We start from the raw sequence: 20020 nt of genomic DNA on the forward strand, positions 1-20020 counted from the left end.
AATAATAGTAGACAATCCGACACTTATCTCAGTCGTTGAATATTCTAACAAAAAAAAATCTATTATGCATTACATTTTCAGGAAGGATTTAGCAATGAAATCGTGTCATCAATTATAAATAAGATCATGTGGAAACCTTTCGTGTTCCAAATCAAGTTGAACAATTACAATATGGAACAAGGTAGTAATAGATTTACAGTGACTAGATGGTTTCACTATGATTTCGGGAGGGAAACGCATTTCATACTTTCACAGGTAATGTGCAATAAATTTCTCTTATATTTCACATATTATATCTCACATAATATTTTTGCCTTTAATTTTGATAAATCATTATCAGATTGGTGGAACCAACCAATACCAACCTGAAGCATTTTCTTCCCAGATCCCAATTAATATAACAGATGATTCTAATTAACAACATTTCAATACACTTCATATGAATCATTCATCAGAGAGTTCAACAAAAACCATAGAGGAAGGGAATCTTCATAAAAAGATTTGCATGAGAAGGTAGATTTAATATACTATTTTACTTTTTTAAATTATAATCTTTACGTATTGTTATACACAATCTTGAATGCGATAAATCATTTATTTTTTTATACTTAGTTATCCTGTTTTGCTATCATGCAGTGATAATGGAAAATCAATGAATGCTGATTTGCACGGACAAATCAAGGAGAATGTTCAAATAGAAGAAAAACAAAAACACTGGCTTCTGAAGAGTAGAATATTATTTGATACTATTTACTACACTTTTTATTTATTTTCAAATTTTTGAATGTTATGGTATTGTTGAATGTTATTTTTTCCATTTTTGAATTATTATTCACTGAATTAGATGTTCAAATTTATATTATAAGAATACTCTATATTACAATGCGCACATAGTAATATACTTAAGACAAGTTATAATAGATTATACATTAAATTTGTATTTTATATCGACATTTTTATAAAATTGACTAAATAATTTATTATTTTTCGACGATTCCCGTTCAACGAACGAGTACAAAACTAGTTTGCTGCATATTTCAGTCATGCCTGTCTTATTTGGTTCCAAGAGTACAAAGAATTTCATTTTGGTGGACAAGTGTAGAAACATGAGCAAATGTATTTGCCCAATTCTCCTCGTGAAGTGCATACCCCATTTCCGTTGTGAGATTTGAAGCATTGTTGCTTGCAAGTTGCTAGATCACATCCTTTAGGGTCCAAAATAACTCTGCATCTACTTAGACCCAACACTTGAGGAGTTGTTGAGGCAATTGCAACAAAATAATGATATTGAAATTAAAACGAAAGAGAAATCAAAGAACCCTGATTTTAAAAAAGGGAACTTATATCACTGGGTACAGATATGAAATATGTACTTTTATGGGTTGTGTTATTAAAATACAAGATAAAATATAGTTGGTTCATAAAATGATATACATCATTGCATGAAACGAAAGCACCATAATTAGGACTGATATATAACAAACCTAGAAGAACAAGCATGATAAAACACAAAGATGAGATTGAAAGCTTTGCCATCAGCAGTATTTGGTGAAAAGAAAGAAATTGTGGCTTATCTCCCTTCCAATATGAAGGACTTAAGATGAAGGATGGAAGATGTAGAACATTGAGAATTGGGGTGGTATTTATAGCAAATTGGACCTTCACCTCACCCGAAAGTAGTGGAGGATGGGACGGAAAGGAAAAAAATGTGGCTGTTAGATTGAATTTTCCATGGATTTAGTGCGTGACTAAATATTGTTGTACATGGACTAAATATTACGATTCATGTATGTATCCTTATATTATATAAGATTGAGTTTTGGTCAAAGAGGAAGTTGAATTTCAACCGCATGGGTGGGGGCATTTTGAAAATTTGGAAAATGTGTTGTTTTTTTCAAACTTTTGGTACAACTGATTGTAGCATGTGTTTGGATGTTTTTACATTAAAGCCCCCATGTTTGTACATTTAAAGCTTGTATTTGTAGACACATTTGGGTATTTGTGGAATGTGGGCTTATTTGGTGATCATTTGTGCATTTGGTCCAATTCATATAAGCGTGTGTTTTTGTGCAATTAGTGAATGGAGTTGTTATGTAATTAAAATAGAGCCACGTTACTGATAACCTCAGTAATTGCAGTATAACTCCATTTCAATTGCCTGAAACACTTATAATTATTTCAACACCTACTTTCCTATGTTTGAAGTTCAGCCATTTGAAACAGCTTTTCTACCAGTAATAAAACACTATTTACATCCCAATTAAACATCAATAAATGTGGATATGCTGCTGAGTTATTGTCTAAGCATCAGTTATGGCTCTTTCAATTCTTCCTCCTTTACATTCTTTGATTTTCCCCCTTTTGGCTTCCAGAAATGCGTTATTTTTTTAGCCTTTACACTTAGCATTTCAGAATGGTCTTTAGCAGAAGTTGTATTCCTTAGTATTACTTAATATGCGATGTTATCTTATGTTTATCATCATTTACTTGCTCACCACAAGCACCTAAAAAATCCTCTTTAACCACACGTGCCAACCCTCCTAGTTAACATATGAAGAACATAATCAATCACAAAGATAGGGATTGAGTTTTGGTCAAAGAGGGAGTTGAATTTCAGCCGCAGGGGCGGGGGCATTTTGAAAATTTGGAAAATGTGTTACTTTTTCAAGCTTTTGGTACAACTGATTGCAGCATGTGTTTGGATGTTTTTACATTAAAACCCCCATGTTTGTACATTTAAAGCTTGTATTTATCGACACATTTGGGTATTTGTGGAATGTGGGTTTATTTGGCGCTCATTTGTGCATTTGGTCCACTTCATATAAGCGTGTGTTTTTGTGCAATTACTGAAATGGGGATATTATATAATTAAAATAGAGCCACGCTGCTGATAACCTTAGTAATTGGAGTATAACTCCATTTCAATTGTCTGAAACACTCATAATTATATCAACACCTGCTTTCCTATGTTTGAAGTTCAGCCATTTGAAACAGGTTTTCTACCAGCAATAAAGCACTATTTACATCCCAATTAAACGACCAATAAATGTGGATATGATGCTGAGTTATTGTCTGAGCGTCAATTATGGCTCTTTCAATTCTTCCTCCTTCTCATTCTTCGATTTTCCCCTTTCGACTTCTAGAAATGCGTTATTTTTTTAGCCTTTACACTTAGCATTTCATAATGGTTTTCAGCAGAAGTTATATTTCCTTAGTATTACTTAATATGCACTGCTATCTTATGTTTATTTTTATTTACTTGCTCACCACAAGCACCTAAAAAATCCTCTTTAACCACATGTGCCAAACATTTGCGCGATGCGCGGGCATTCCCTCCTAGTTAACATATGAAGAACATAATCAATCACAAAGATGTGCACATATTTTTTTTAACCATTGATTTTTCACATATTTAAGCGTGACCTCTCGACTCCTTGATCAATAATTGGTTCTGTTCCTATCCCAAGTAAATTAATATGTTTTGCGTCTTTGGTGGTAATTAGAGTTAAGAGGGGTTAGGTTGTGTAGAGCCAAATTCTTAACAATTCGTTTATGTTTTAGGGACCATCTAACAAGTGCTTATTAGTCACTCGTTAAAATATAGTTTAAGTGCTGCTGAAGTATGTTGCTAGGGAAGCGGTCTACCTTGCAAGAAATGTAATGATCCCAAGTTTTATTTTGGAGGAAGATGCAGCCTCAATTATTAGAGTTATTCATGATAAAGAAGACATCATGTTTGATTTAGGTCCAATTATTGAGGATGTGCAATTAGTTTTATTAGATCAGTATTATATTGATGTTAAATGGATTTCAAGAGAAGCAAATATGCCAACGCATATTTTAACCCATCATGCTAAGAGTGCTAACCTTTTAAAATCTTTTTGGAATTCCCCTCCAAATTTTGTTAGGCAACTCATGTTGTACGATTTCTATCAACATCATTAATAAAATTTGTCTGTCATTTTCATAAAAAAAAAAAAGTTTAAGTTGTCGCGCCCCATTTTTTATAAGAAAATAAATAAATGGTTTAAAAAGTGAATTTTGATTCAATTTTTGGTTGAAAAATGAATTTTTGATTTAAAAAGAAAATGAAAAAAACATGGGTCTAAATGGGACATGAAAATGCGACGATTTGACCCAAAATATAGTTTAAAAAGGGTTTATTGAATGAAAAATGGAGTCGCCACTTGGTATAGAGTTAAGGTGTGCCAAGTCACGTAAAATGAATTTTTTAAAGGAAAAAGATAGAAAGAAACCCCTTTTAAACGACTCCTAGTCTACGTAAACCAACGAAAAAGGTTCGGGAGTCACATTTGACGAAGGGGAAGGCAAGGATGAAATCCAAGGCACCCCTTCGACCTAACCAAGGCTAGTTGCGTGATTTACTCAAAGATTTTCTTGTTTTAACCAAAGAATTTATCACATTTGGATGTATTATATGAATGCAAACCCTAGATCTAGGGGGCATTCGGGGGCAAAATTTCTCTTCAAAACTCGAATGGTACCAATCACATCAATTGTGACGCCCAATAATGACTCTTTGGAGAAGTCACGAATTATGCAAAAATATGAGACTCTAAGAAGAGGAAAAGGATAAAATAATTATAGAAATATACATGTCTTAAAGGAATGCATCATGTCGGGTACGGGGGACTAATGTTCGTGACTCAATTTTTCCTTTTAATAGAGGGAATACGAGCGTGCTAAGGCTAGAAAGCCAAACTCGTCCATATCCCATATTCAAGGAGTATCCCTAATCTAATCAAGCAAATGAATTAATCTACACCCTATTTCTAGAATGAATTGCAATTCTAATGTTATGTATCATACAAAAGGAGCAAGTAATATACATATAAGGGAGAAATATGGGGACAAGGGGTATACATATATATAAGGAAAGTGTCATGAAATATGGTGAAAGCGGCCCTAAAAAGTAAAGATATGCATGGGATGAAGTGATCACACAATCATGATCTAACGCGCGAAGAGTTCCTAAGGGCTAGCGTTGGACTAGCCCACATCTACGCTCTCTTACAAGCATTGGACTTGCAACAGCTCGAGGGGACAACCATGACTAGCATTGGGCTAGCCACGGTTACGTGCATTTTGCATCCATCATACACATATATAAGTAATGTGCATAATTAAAGCAAGTACACATGTGAGCACGTAATTCACATAACACATAAGCATGCATATCTAGATACCAACCTAAGAAAGCGATTAAACACATAGCACCTAAACATGCAAAACACATAAGGCGATTAAGGCCCTAACTATTACATTTTTAGGGGGGAAGCCTATTACAATCTAAAAGGGGAAATAAGAAAGAATAAAACAATGAAATCCCTAACTATTACAATTTTGGCATTCGAGTGCCTCCCAAATGATAAAATTGAACTAAAATTAAAGCAAAAACTAAGCAACTAAAGAAATAAATAAGGTAAAAATGAAATAAACATTTAAAGTCATGCAATTGCACACATAAGGCATGTAGGGTCAAGTAGAGTCAAAAATAAAGGATAGAGTGTACCTCCCTCACAATGGTAATCAAATGAAGGAAAAATGGCTTCAAAACAATAAAATGGTCAAGGCACCAATTAAATAGTAAAGTATAAACAAAATCCCCAAATCTCCCTCAATCGCAACTTAAATGAAATCAATGGGTTAATTCCACTTTGTCCCCCCAAACTTTGGACGATTATCCACTTAAATCCCTAAACTTCAAAATGGGACATTTAAGTTCCTAAACTTATAAATACCTCCCACTTAAGTCCCTGAACTTATAAAATGGGACACTTAAATCCCTAAACCCTTATAAAATGGGACACTTCGACCACCAACGGCATTCAGGATTTGTTAACAATTTTCCTTAAGTGGGAGGTATTTATAAGTTTAAGGACTTAAGTGTCCATTTTGAAGTTTAGGGACTTAAGTGGATAATCGTCCAAAGTTTGGGGGGACAAAGTGGAATTAACCCGAAATCAAATAATGCATAATTTTCCAAGAAAGTAAATTATTGATCAAATTTCTAAAATAGAAAAACTACTAAGGATCCAATAGCAACCCTTAATCAGCTATTCAAGGCCAATTGAAATATTTTGGGGCTTCAAAGGTCCCTAAGTAGTGAAATGGTCAAGTAATGGTTCAGATTGCAATTATTCTAGGGTCTAAATGCAAGAAATTAGAACATAATTGGGCTCTTGTAACATGAGGAGGAACATGTGGGGTTGGAATGCAATTACTAAAATTGTTTTCATGCAAATGCCATGCAAACCACTATGAAGACACCTTCTGCAACAAATTGCTGTACTTTCACTTTTCGGATACATATTTCCGACCCAACATGCAAGCATTTGATCCAAATTCTTTCAACCAACATCACAACTTCAAACTAAATAACAACAACATAACTTCAAACTCCAAACAAGCAAGAAACAGTAAAGGAACTGATGCAAAAAATTCTGGACAAAACATTCATGTAAAATGGTTTGGCAACCTGAAATTCACTCTTTCAGTAAGTATTCGAACATGATTCAAGCATTTCAGCCCCCAAAAATGCAAACCCAACACCCCTTATCTAATTCCTCTTTCCAACATAAGGTCAACCAGCAAACTGGATGGCCGAAACTTTGGTGAGCAAGTGCAGGTAAGAAAACAACAAAGAGAATGCGAAAGCTTTTTTGTTCTGCTGCAAATTTTGCAGCTTCGACTCATTGTCATTTAACATCCCTAAGCATAATCATCTAACCCCCATAAACTGATTGAAACAGCCGGGCATAAAATGCAGCAAAAGAAAAGGTGAAACTTGCGGCAATCTAAGGAAAAGGAAAAGGGGTTGCGCACGCTGCTGCAACAGGACCAAGAGCTTTGAGCTTGTTGCAGCAGATCTCATGCACAATGCAAACTGAACCTAGGCGACAGGATCATCAGACATTCCCCTTAGTTTAGACACAAAAGGAAATCAGAATAAAATAGCATGCAAAGACTAAATAGCATTTGTAATTTCTGATGCTTCAGGGACCTGCGCAATCTCACGTACAACAGCCAGCAACACAAACTAAGCTCCAAGTTCTCTTCCAGTACTACAAACTCATCCTCCAGAATATCATACAAGGGGAAGGAAAACCTGGGATGGGAAAAGCTTTACAAGATCCCAGTTCGTGCATAAGTTTATGGGTTTGTTTTATCGAATTCACGGATCATACAAACGGTCTCAATGCTAACGAAAACTCAAGCCCCTTATGCTTTTGTCTTCAACAACACACAGGATAAAGCAAGAAAGAAATCATAAAACGCAGCAAGGTAATGAAACATGTTCACCCATCCCCAACCAGAACCAAAAACTCATCACACTTATTGGCCAAAAACCACAAAATTTCATTCTGACGTTGTCAACGAAACACAAAAGAAACTTCCTATTCTCAACAGATCCTATATTACTACTGGATAGGGAAAAATGCAACCAAGACAAAGAACCAAAAGCCTGCGGTAAATGCGTATTTTGGCGTATTGGCATATCAATTCAATAGCAGGCAAATCACAAACTTTTGTCCCCAAACCCAGGCCAAATCCTACGGGTTTCTCCACTCCACCCGGATTCACAAAACAAAACTCACAGGAAGGAAGAAAAACAGGCACGAAAGCAAAAGTTTCTGCACTTTGGACATAAACTCAGCGATCTATGGACAGCCAACGTAGAAGAACATTACCTTTAGCCTTTTGAACAAAGCAGATCAAGGCTTGACGTGATTGAAAAAGGCAATCTTTGCTCGGTCCGTCACCCTCCTTTTCCTTGTGATTTCTGTAGCTTTCTTCCTTTCTTTTCTGGTTTTCGTTTTCCTCCGCCCCAAAACCCTCTCAAAATTCTCTTTTTTCCTTCTGATCTGGCCCGTAGCTACCTCTTTTCCTCTTTTTTTTTCTTTCTTGATTTCTTTCCCCAGCAGACCACCTCTCTTAATCTCCTATCTCTCCTGCTTTTCTCTCCCCCACCTTCCCTCAGCCGTCATTCCTTTTCTCTCCAGCCAACCTTCCTATCTTTCTCACGCTGTTCCTTTCTCTCGTTTCTTTCTGATTTCCTCTCTCAAGCAGCCGCCCAAAGCCTCTCTCCTGTTTTTCCCTTGTTTTTCCCATTTTCATCAACCCCGCCGTCCTTCTATTTCTTTTTGTTCCAGACGTCCTTCTCAGCTTCAGCTCACTCTCCGTTTTTTCCCCTCAAAACCTAGCCGCTCCTTATCTCTTCAGTCGTCACCTGTAGGCCTGCAGGCGACTCGAGCTGCTCGCGAGCAGCTCGAGCTCGTGTTGACCGAGCTCGAGCCGAGCTCGAGCCGTTCGTTAAGACAAACGAGGCGAGCTCGAGCCTTCGTTTCTTTGGCTCGATAGCTCGACGAGCCGCTCGTTAGGCTCGAGTCAGTGTGAAATTACAAATATACCCCTGAATCAATTAAAATTTACAACTTCCTCTATTAGGTTAGGTTACCTAATTTTCTTTCTTCACTTCCTTCGATCGATCTTCTTCCTGTGGCTCCGCCGACCGACTGTCCCACTGCCAAACTCCTAATTCGTACTTCCGCTACCGCCATCTCTGCTATCTCCACCTCCACAACTTCCGCCAGCTCCTCAGCAACCTTCAAGCTTTCTCTGCTGACTGTCCTCAGTCCCAACTCTGTCGCAAGTGCAGCTCCAATGAGCGGGGGCACCCGGGTCCCTTACCTGAGAATCGAAAACACCAGATTCATCCCAGTATGCACGGAGCCAGAAAGGCAACCCTCTTGAAACCATGGGAAGTCCCAAACTCCCAATTCCCCGTTACTGCCATATCTGCTTCTACTAGCTCGATCTCCAGTTTCTCCACCGCTTCCACCAGCTTCACATAGGCAACCCAACCAGCTTTTCCGAACCCAACCACTTCAATGAGGCTGACTGACGAACCCAACCAGCTTCTCGGTGAATTCCTATCTCCGGATTTTGTCTAAGCTTTTCCAGCGGAGCAAGTGCGCAACCCATTGAGCTTTTCCTAGATTTTTGCAGGTATGTACTCAGCTTCTTTTTCTTTCTACTTAATGCGCCGTTTAATTCAACAATTTGTATAATGAAAATTCTATTAATCTGGATTATAGATTTGTTGAATTAAGTATCTATATATAATAATAGACCTGCTAAGTGTAGATTTCCTTTTATCTCTTGTAAATTGGTTCACTATCTTGTTTGAAGCTTTTGAGTTGAATAATTAAAAAGAATGCAACACTTACACAGTGAAACATTGATAAAAAGGTCCTTGTGGTTCAGTGCACTTCTAGAGGGAAACAATAAAAAAACTGGATTTTTCTCAAATATTTGGTTTTCAATTGAGTGCTTATCTTTGTTATAAAGAATGTTTAACGTGTTACACTTCCAATTTCTTGCTAAGCCAATGAAGCATGATTCGAATGATTCAACTAATTTTTAGATGGTCTCAATGCTATCAATTTTCAATAAATGTGCAACATTAATTCTTACGGCTTCAGAATGATATGAAATGTATCAGTACAGGAATTAAGTCCTTGCTCTTTTTAAAAGGATAGTGGATTTTGCATTAAGATTATCTTTCTTTTATTGCATGTACCATCCGACAATTATTTAAATGAGATAAGTTAGATGAAGCAAAGGAATTGCGGAAGGTTGTCATTAAAATCCTTAGTTGATAATCATATCTCCCATTCCGCTGGATGTTCTTGTTCCTTTAATTTCACACAGTTTTGATTATGAGTGAATACATAACATGAGGTCATTTGCAATCTATATCATTAAAGTTAATATCTAATCCAGCAATATTGACGCTTGAATTACTTAAATATAGTTTCAACCTTCTATAGCCTTCAAGGGCTCTTGATGATCTAACTCAATTATAGTATATTAATGTCAAGACTCTCTAATGGCTTTGGCTTCATGACATTGATGATTCATTTTCATACTCCTATTCTGTACAAAACAGTGAGGACAAAAAAGAATGTGTTATTCTTTTTGTTCAATCTCATAATTAAATCTCTTTGCTTATTTTTCATTTGCTATCTTCTTTTATTGGATCCACTGTTCCCATTGGTCTTGATGACTTCTCTTAGATGTGTGTCACCCCAAATTAAAGTAAAAAAGAAGATGGACTTTCTTGAAAATAATTACTGCTACTAACTTGTTTCCTAGTAATAGTAATCTGTTTTGGGACTAAAGAATGCTGCTTATGGCTTTTTTTTTCCTTTTGGTATAGTTAAAAGAAATTGAGAATATAAAATGGATACGTCCAACCAAGAGCAATCTTCACCAATTATTAGATCAGTTGGTGATTCCGCTAGTCCAGTGAATATCATTGACAAGGGTATTGCTGTTAACATTGACGAAGAGCTGGAATTCTCTCTTGGTGATGAAGAATTAGGGAGTGAAGATGAAGCATTAGAAGGTGATACACATGCAACCACTCAAACAATTGTAGAAGAAGCTGCTGCGGATGATGGCTTGGATGCTTTTCGAAAAAAAAAGAGGCAGAAAAAATCAGTAGCATGGGATGACTTTAAAGATGTTGAAGTTGGCCATCAAAAAACTCTCATGTCTGAGTGTATTCATTGCCATGCAAAGTTCAAGAAGACGAAAACTAGTACAACTTCAAGTTTGCTAAGGCATAGGAAGTCATGTGCTATTCGATTTCAAAAACTAAAAAAAGCAACACAACAAACAAAGATCAATTTCCCATCTGCTGATTCTGCCGAAGCTTCTCAAACCTACCTTCACTCCGGGACGTTTGATATGGCAGCCATGAGAGAGGCTACTGCTGAATGGGTGCTTATGCATGAGCATCCATTTTCAATTGTGGAGGAAGAAGGCTTCAATTTGATGCAAAAAAGAGGGATGCCCGAATGGCAAAGAATCAATCGGACTATGAACAAAAATGATTGCACATCAGTTTATGAAAGAGAGAAGACAAAATTGAAGAATCAATTAAAGAAAGTCAAGAAAATCAGCTTGACTACAGATCTTTGGAAGTCCAAGAACCAAAAAAATGAGTATATGGTCGTAACCGGGCATTGGATTGATAGTAACTGGAGATTGCAGAAACGGGTTCTCAACTTTGTGCACGTCCCTCCTCCACGTCGGGGCATCCAAATTGCGGATGCTATTTTCAAATGTTTAACGGATTGGGGAATTGAGAGTAAGATTTATACAATCTCAGTCGATAATGCCTCAAATAATGACAGTGCACTGAGATGTTTGAAGGACACTTTCTCCAGAAACAAGTGTCTATTAGCAAAAGGAAAGTTATTTCATGTGAGATGTTGTGCTCATATACTGAATTTGATGGTTCAAGACGGACTTAGTTGGATCAAGGAAATAGTTGACACAATCAGGGACAGTGTGGAGTTTATCAATAAGACAGATGGAAGACGCTTGCAATTTGCTGAAATTGTACGCCGGCTGCAGTTGCCAGAAAAAATGCTAATTTATGACTGCAAAACAAGGTGGAATTCTACTTATGAGATGCTGACTTGTACACTGAAGTTTCAAGATGTTTTTCCAAGATACAGAGATAGAGAGCCAAATTATGATTTCTGTCCAACCACAGAAGATTGGGAAAAGGTTTCAAAAGTGTGCAATATTTTAAAAGCTTTTTGGAAAGCAACTCATGTGATATCTGGTAGTGATTATCCGACAGCAAATTTATATCTAAATGAAGTTTGTCGGATAAAAGTGCTACTAGATAGTAAGGTTGATGATGAAGATGATTTTGTCCGGTCAATGGTGCAAAAGATGAAGCTGAAATTTGATAAGTATTGGGGAGAATGTAACTTATTAATGTCTATAGCAGCTATTTTGGATCCCAGATGCAAGATGAGGGTCATAAACTATTGTTTTCCATTACTTTATCCTCCACATGAAGTGCAAAGCAATATAGGCAATGTTCGACAAGCCTTGTATGACCTATATGATGAATATGTGGAGATACATGTTTCAGGCCAAAGTGGATCATCTTCTCAACTACTAATCGGCAGTGATCACCCAACCAAGAGCAGTAGTAGTGCATCTTCATCAATGTCCCATGTTTCGGGTATGAGTGAATTTCTGACCCATATTGCTACCGTTGAGAGTGTTCAACCCGTCAAGAATGAATTGGATACCTACTTTGAAGATGGTCTCCTCACAGCTGCAGATGATTCAACGATAGACATCGTGAATTTGGATGCCTTGAAGTGGTGGAAAGACACGACAAAATACAAGATTCTTCCCAAGATGGCTGCTGATATTTTAGCCATTCCAATAAGCACTGTAGCTTCAGAAGCTACATTTAGTGCTGGAACCAGAGTAATCGATTCTTACCGTGCTTCCTTGGCTCCAGAAACTGTAGAAATGTTAATATGTGCTGGAGATTGGTGTCGTAAGCTACACGGGGTGAAGAAAAAGGAAAAGGTAACAAAAAAAAAAATTATCACACATAATATTTAAATTCGGCCTTACTATTTCTTAATTTCTTTTATTTTATTTTTTTGTTTTTCCAGAAATTGAAGGATAGACAAGAGATTGTGTTGCCTATTTCTTGACTTCGGAGATGTTTGAGGTAATTTACCTTTAATTTCCTATTTAGAGTTTTGTCCAATTCTAACTCATGATATTAAGATCACAGAGGTTAGTGCAGAATTGCAGATGGTTATAGAACGCTGGTGGAGTGCAATCATATATGCGATGGTTATGTGTTGTGTTGAGTTTGTTCCAGTAGGAAATTAAGGCAGTAGGGGACATCTTGCGCCTAATGCAAGGAGCAATATATTGTTTTCTATTGCTTTTTTTGTCTTTTTTTTAACAGCTTGTGCAATTGCATGGGAAATTGGTGCCCTTTCGATTACATGGAAGAAACTTTGCTATTCTATTGATCTGTTTTACCATTCTTGCGCAATGCAGCAGGCTAACAATGACTACGATCATGTAGATGAACAAACATCTTATGATGTAGGCACCCTTGTGCTCCTGTTAACTTATGGTTTCTTTAAGGATTCGAAGATTTGATATTCTTTTCATATAGATGAATAATGTCAATAATGATAGTTGCGTGATTTGCTTGTACTAATAAGTTGATTTCTTTCACATGTTTATGAAATTTAATGATGCAAATGGTTTATATCATCTTGGAAATTGTTATACTTTTTGCATCTCACATTTGATCTTCTTTTGTCATGTATTTCATTTGCGTCATCTATAACTCATTGGGTATGAGTTCTCTGTTATTAGTATATCTCCATTTCATTAGTTATCACGCATTTCATTTCTTTGATTGATGGTTTCATTCTTATTTGGCATTTGCATTTTTGCCAAATCGTTTTTCTTATGATTCTTTTAACCTTTAGGAATTTTCTGGAGTTGGAGTTGGTGGACTAATTCTCGCTTCATGTCATGCCTTGGTTCTTGTGGACGACAAGCTGCTTTTAATTTGTATTAGTGGATATTTGTGGAAATTTGGATAATTTGTATTAGTGGGCATCTGGATATTTTTGGATGATTTGTATTAGTGGATATTTGGACATTTATGATTGTATTAGTGCATAATTTGTAGGCCTCAAGATCAAGAATATGTGAAAAATTGTTGTTATCATGCTAAAGTTTGTCAAAAATATGCGGACAAAATTGCTGTTTTCTTGCTTAAATTTCCAAAAATTTTCGAGCTGTTTTCGAGTTCGAACTCAAGCTCCTAACGAGCTAGAAATCGAGTTGACTTCGAGCTATTCGCGAGCCAGAAAATCAAGCGGAACTCGAGCTATTCGCGAGCCAGAATTCGAGCTAGGCTCGCGAGCTATAAACGAGTCGATCTCGAGTTTTCTTTTTCCTACATCGAGCCGAGCTCGAGCTTTATTTTTTGAGCTCGACGAGCTCGAGCTCGAACTCGAGCTCGTGTATAAATAAGTGTAGCTCGATTCGATATATTCAAAACTCGATTCGGCTCGACTCGTTTGGACCCCTAGTCACCTACAGATTCTACTCAGACCCCCCGGCCCTTTCTCATTCTCCCCCCTTGGCTGCGGCTCTATCTCAGCCTTTTTATATCAAGTAGAAGACCCTAAACCCTCATTTCAATGGTCAAAAGCAAACCTCAGCTCAACCCTTTTCACTTGGCCATCCGATTGGATTCTTGCATAAAACAACTTTTTCCTTTTTTTCTTTTTTTTCTTTTTCAGTTAATTAATAATAAGTAAAATCGAATAAAAGGAGCAAAACTAGGCATAAAAGAAAAGAAAAAAAATGAAATGCTAAACTCTTTTTTTTTTATTGATTTTCCTTTTTTCTTTTCCTTCTTTTTTTTTAATTAAAAAACAATGACTTGAATCTAAAATAACTAAGACATATTTTTGTGAATGATTTTCTTTTTTTTCGATAAATTCTATGCTAAAATGACTTTAAAAAAATAAAAATAAAAGACTAAAAGTAAATAAAAACTAACATAAAAAAAAACAATAATAGTAAACAAAAATGCACTAAAAATTTGGTGTCTACATAAGTGTTAAATTTTGAAAAAGGTAAACTTAATTAGGAAAACTATGTAAAAGCAAAAGAGGGTGATAATTATTAATATGTGTATTTACATATAGGTTGGGTGTGAATAAAGTATGTCAACCGGTGCCTATTAGAAAGACCCAGTCTTATAGAGCTCTAGCGGACAGAATTATTTCACTAAAGTTTGAGACTTGAAATATTGGAACAAAGAATGAGTAAACCATAATAATGAGCTAAAAAATGCTATGTTTTCAGAACCGGACCGGATATCGACTCGGCCGAGGTCAGGGGTCAGGGGTCAATGGGTTCGACCGGGGGTCGATAGGGGTCGAACCGGATGATGTCATAAATAAAAATTATTTAAAAATTAAATTATTGTATATAAAATATCCAATAACATATTGATATTAATAAAGGTATATTTATATATATTTGATGTTTCAAATATATTTAACAAGAAAATACAAAGAAATTAGAACAATCAAGTAACAATTTATATTATTTAATAAACATTAACAAGTTTAGAATTAAAATTATGGATTTAATTGAAAAATAACATCAAATTTTAGGACAATATTTATAAAGTATGAAATATTTGAGATATATTAATAAGTTTTCACAATTTAGGGGGTCAAAACATAATATTAAAAAAGTTTGAACTTTTTTTACAAAATCTCCTGTTGGACCGGTTTTTCCGGTTCTGTACCGGTCAAACCCGATTTTTGACCGAATTTTAAATCTCCCGGTTCTGATGACCAACTCGGACCGGACATCTGGCCGGTTCCCGGTTCAACCGGTCGGACCGGCCGGTCCGGTCCGAGTTTGAAAACACACAAAAAATGCTAAAAGGATTCCAAAAGGCGCCTCATCAGAGCCTATATATCAGCGTCTTTATTGGCAATCAAGAGCCAAAGCTTACTATGCCTTTCTCATCCTCAAGTTTTTTTTTTATTTTATTTTTTACCTCTTTAATATAATTCTGGAAGGCTCTACATTTTCAATGCAAAGTTTTGCATCAGCTAAAGGTATATTGCCACGGCATGTTGAACTAAAATGACTGTAATGTCTTTCATAATTTAGAAAAACTGTTGACTGCCACTGAACCGTTTGGCCATTACGTGAAATATTGTTGTGGCAATAAAATTGCTAATCACTTTGTACTTTCCAACTTGTACCACTTATTTACTTGTACCCTAAATTTCAATTTTGAACACTTTATGCCATAAACTCTCAATTTTAAATACTTTGCACTATAAATTCTCTAAGTTTTCATCTCTCCTTCTCCAATGCTCATCTAGCAGGCATTTTTTGTTCTTCATTGCATTCAGATTTTGCCATTAAAGCACTCGACCATACCCCAAGTAATATTTCAGAAAGTAACTCTAGATGAGTTAGTGGGAGAGCCACGTACGATTGAGGATGGGCAACTGCCCCCCTCAAATATAATAAAATTATATAATGGTCTTGAAAATATTCGAGATTTTTAAGTTTGCACCATATTTTTACTCTCTAAATTTCATTAAATTCTCTTTTTTAGTTGTCCTGCCTCATTAAATTTAAGAAAATTCATTTCTCAATATAGATCATCCTTTGAAATTTTATATATTCCCCCTTATTCTACATTTACCCCCTAAAGACTCTTGAATATGACCTTCATACAAAGGAGTTGTCAAAGGATCGGGGTCTAATCTCCGAGGTCACTCTGACGATCAAATTAATTTGGTTTCCAAGTTATTGATGTTTTTAGAATACGAGAAGTAGAGGGTTGAGTGAGTATCAGATACTCTCCCTTTGGTAGTCTGTACTAGGAATGAAAGAATCTTTTGGTGATTATCCCATGAGTTCCTGATAAAGATTATCCCATGATTATATCATGAGTTCCTGATGAGGATAATCCTTTATTGATTATCTCATGTGTTGGGATAATCATTTAGTAATAACAAGTAATGTTATCAAGTTATTGGGGAGTTTATTCACTTATCCATTAATAACAGGATAAGTCTTTATCTATAGACTTGGACAAAATTATAGTTCGGCTATATCCAATGAATGGCCACGATAGCTCGGCCATGCTAATAATTCATCGGCCTGGAAATAAATACGTTCCAATCATCCAGAGATTTACTTGCAAAGTGAAGTGTCAAAACCCTCTGCTGCATACATTTTCTTCATAGAAATGCATGAATTAAGGATCAGAGTTCTCTGTTTTTCATATCTTTTACTGCTTCAATTGAATTTGGTTGTTAATAATCTCTACAATTTGTTTACCTCTATCCTTTGCTTGGACATGTATGAAATTATCTCTGCTTCTCTTTGTTTTAAGATCACTTATCTTTGTACTAAGGTCTAAGAGGCGGGCCAGGAAGGTTACTGGAATTTTATTGCTTGGCCGAAGCAAAATTTTCTTGGTTGGCTCTCTTTTCTCAATTTGATTAGCCTGGCCATAAATCTGGAAAATCATCTGCAAAATTCTGGACAAAGCACAAATGCAATTCTGGAAGTCTGTGCAAAGCAATACTGAAATTCTGGAAAGTTGTCCCCAAGCTAACTGCAGTTATTTCTTTAAACTTAAAATGTGAAAAAAGTAGTTAGTATGTTTAGATCATTTGGCCTTTTTCATAAATACTGGATTTAGTCAGGGTGCTCTATTGACCATGGCTTCAGTCAGTCCATCTGAATTGAATCATGTGTTGTGATCACAATCAAAATCAATGAATTATGCGAAAGTCAAATATGAATTGGAATTTAATGCATTTTTGAGCCAAATTGGATATCCATTGGGTTGAGCTTTTAGCTCCAAGAAAGGGTATTCAATTTGTTTTCCGTAGTTAATTTTGTGTAGGGAATAATGAAGAATTGACCTTGAGCTGATTCATGCCTTACTTAATTATTGAGATATCTATTTAAAAAAATTCTTTTTTCTAAAGAGTGGTTTGGCACCTTTTCATGCTTGAAGATGCTTCATTGCCATCATTTGAATCCCAAAACCTATAAGAATGTGCCTGATCACTATGTGTCCATTAGAGAAATATTCTTTCTATAAAATAAACAAAACTCTTCATAAATAAACTCCCGTAGATCATTCTTGCGAGAAATTCAGAATATTTGTTATTTCACTTTCTTTAAATCTTATTATATCATAGAGGTAATTTGCCTTAACCTATTAGCAAATATTTTGTTGTAGTGGAGGCAAATAACATGTTAAGGTTAGTGTCAAATACACTTCAAGATCACCGTCTTCAACTTCACTCTCTTCGATAACTTTGTGTTGGTCAAAGATTTAGTAAATTTGCCTGCCAATTACATCAACAGCAAATCAAAGAGCAATCGCCATTTCTCAAGGGTATTATTATTGTTACATTCATTCAACTCTTCCGCATCTGAAAAAGCTAGCTGCTTAGGGCATTACTAATTTCTTTTTCTAATTTTCTTTTAATTTTTAGTATCAATTGGGAATTGATTTTGCAATAGTTGTGAGTGATTGTTTCTCCAGGCAAGTTGGTTACATATAGAAATTACTTGTTCTTGTTATTAGCAAAACCAAAATCTTAAATAAGTATTTATTATATCTACGGACATATTTTAGTTATATAGGTACAACTATTTTATTTCATCAAAGGAAATTGGAAACAATGTGGAAGAAGGAAGTTGCCATTCATAATTAACCTAGTAGTTACTTTCCATAAAAGAAATGGCTGGTTCATGGTTATTTCCTTTCTGTCAAACCTTTCCTTATTTTCATGTTCTTCCAACTCCTATATATATACATATATCCATACCGTGTTTAAGAGTATATCCCAAAGAATTCAGAAGAAATTAAGCCATGGATTCTGTCATGCAACTTGTCTTCCTAAGCTTTGCTGCCCTCTTCATCTGTGGTAAGTATCTGCGCCATATTACACGAGTACTTTATGTATGCATGATTTGTGGGTACAACGGATTTTTGTGAATGCAAGAATGTAAAAACGTCCCAAGGAAAAACCCAAAAAAAAAAAAATGCAAAGATTTTTGTAGCATTATTGTTTAAAAACATATCAAGAGAACTAAATTCAAACATATAAACTATTGCCCTTATCAATATACGCATGCATTGGTAATGATGTACCATTAGTTTGTGTAGAAAAATTGTACTTTTTGTTATTACGATTAGGGGAGAAGCTTCTGCGTTAACCATAAATTTCTTTATTTCTTTAGAGATCATACTTGTGGGAGAAGAATGCTTCTTTTTTTTTTTTTATACTTTTTTTAATCAAGGGAGAAATGGAATATAAGAAGCGAGGAGGTAGGGCAAGGAGTGGGAGAAGAATGCTTACTTGTATCTATAGATAGAAAATTCGTTCAATAATATCTCTCTTGCTGGATTTTAAATACAGTTGCCCCGACATGTCATATGCAAGCTTAGTACTTTAATCACTATAATTTTTTTTGAAATTTTGACATATTAAATCTTTATTATGTTTAAAATTATGTTAAAACTTTATAAGTCTAAATATACGCTGAATTAAAGATTTGCTGGTATTTTGAGTAATCACTTAGTAAAAAAGGTACACTTTACTGTATTTTTTTTTGGTTGGGGGGGGGGGGGGGGTTATATATATGTTGCATATTCACTACACTTTTATTCTCTTAAAAAAAGAATTAAAGTCTTAGTTGAGATGGAAGGTGAATACATGTATTGGAAACTTATTTTACACCAGATGTGTTAGAACAGACAAGCTAGATATGTTAAGTGTTTCATGCTTTCTTTCTCACAACCTAATATTCCCTAACATTATACTGCAGGTGTTCAGTCAGCTCAATTTACCTTCACAAACAACTGCCCCTACACAATATGGCCAGCAACCGTATCTGGTGGAGGGGTAGCACAACTGCCCACAACTGGATTCGAATTACCCTCCAAGTCATCAGTCTCCATAGAAGTACCAGCACAATGGTCAGGGCGTATTTGGGCAAGACCGTTTTGCTCTAACGACAGCTCGGGGAAATTTTTCTGCAAAACAGCAGACTGTGGATCAGGTGAAGTTTCATGCAATGGTGCAGGTGCAATTCCACCGGCAAGTCTGGCAGAATTCACATTGGCAGCAAACAATGGGATGGATTTTTATGATGTTAGTCTTGTTGATGGCTTCAACTTGCCACTTTCGATCACCCCACAATCTGGCTCTGGAAGCAACTGTAGAAGCACTTCTTGTCCTGTTGATTTGAATGCAATCTGCCCTCAAGAATTGGCAATAAGAGATGACTCTGGGGGAGCTATTATTGGCTGCAAAAGTGCATGTTTGGCTTTTAATCAACCACAGTTTTGCTGCACAGGAGAGTTTGGATCCCCACAAACTTGTCCACCCACAATTTTTTCATCATACTTCAAGAACCAGTGTCCTCAGGCATATAGTTATGCATATGACGATCTAACCAGCACTTTTACTTGCACCGGTGGACCAGACTACCTTATTACCTTTTGTTCTTGAGAGACTAGACTAGGATTTTTGGGGTCTTGCTTAGATCGTTTGTTATT

General features: G+C 35.8%; 2 protein-coding genes and 1 long non-coding RNA gene across 3 annotated transcripts; all 3 read left to right on the forward strand.

Annotated features, from left to right (window-relative positions):
* Positions 1-10266: 10266 nt before the first annotated feature.
* On the forward strand, positions 10267-12418 carry LOC113693939 (zinc finger BED domain-containing protein RICESLEEPER 2-like). Its single transcript, XM_072071043.1, has 2 exons — positions 10267-12327; positions 12392-12418. Exons 1-2 carry the CDS (start codon positions 10267-10269, stop codon positions 12416-12418), a joined length of 2088 nt encoding a protein of 695 aa, XP_071927144.1.
* A 94-nt stretch (positions 12419-12512) lies between these two features.
* On the forward strand, positions 12513-13609 carry LOC140021466 (uncharacterized). Its single transcript, XR_011825267.1, has 2 exons — positions 12513-12580; positions 13365-13609. It is a non-coding gene; the product is annotated as an uncharacterized lncRNA (long non-coding RNA).
* A 4719-nt stretch (positions 13610-18328) lies between these two features.
* LOC113693948 (thaumatin-like protein 1) lies at positions 18329-19973 on the forward strand. The gene is made up of 2 exons (XM_027212744.1): positions 18329-18383; positions 19288-19973. The coding sequence occupies exons 1-2, from the start codon at positions 18329-18331 to the stop codon at positions 19971-19973; spliced, it is 741 nt and encodes a 246-aa protein (XP_027068545.1).
* The last annotated feature ends 47 nt before the right edge of the window (positions 19974-20020 follow it).

Source organism: Coffea arabica, chromosome 1e (assembly GCF_036785885.1).
Source record: "Coffea arabica cultivar ET-39 chromosome 1e, Coffea Arabica ET-39 HiFi, whole genome shotgun sequence".
NCBI classification, from domain to species: Eukaryota; Viridiplantae; Streptophyta; class Magnoliopsida; order Gentianales; family Rubiaceae; genus Coffea; species Coffea arabica.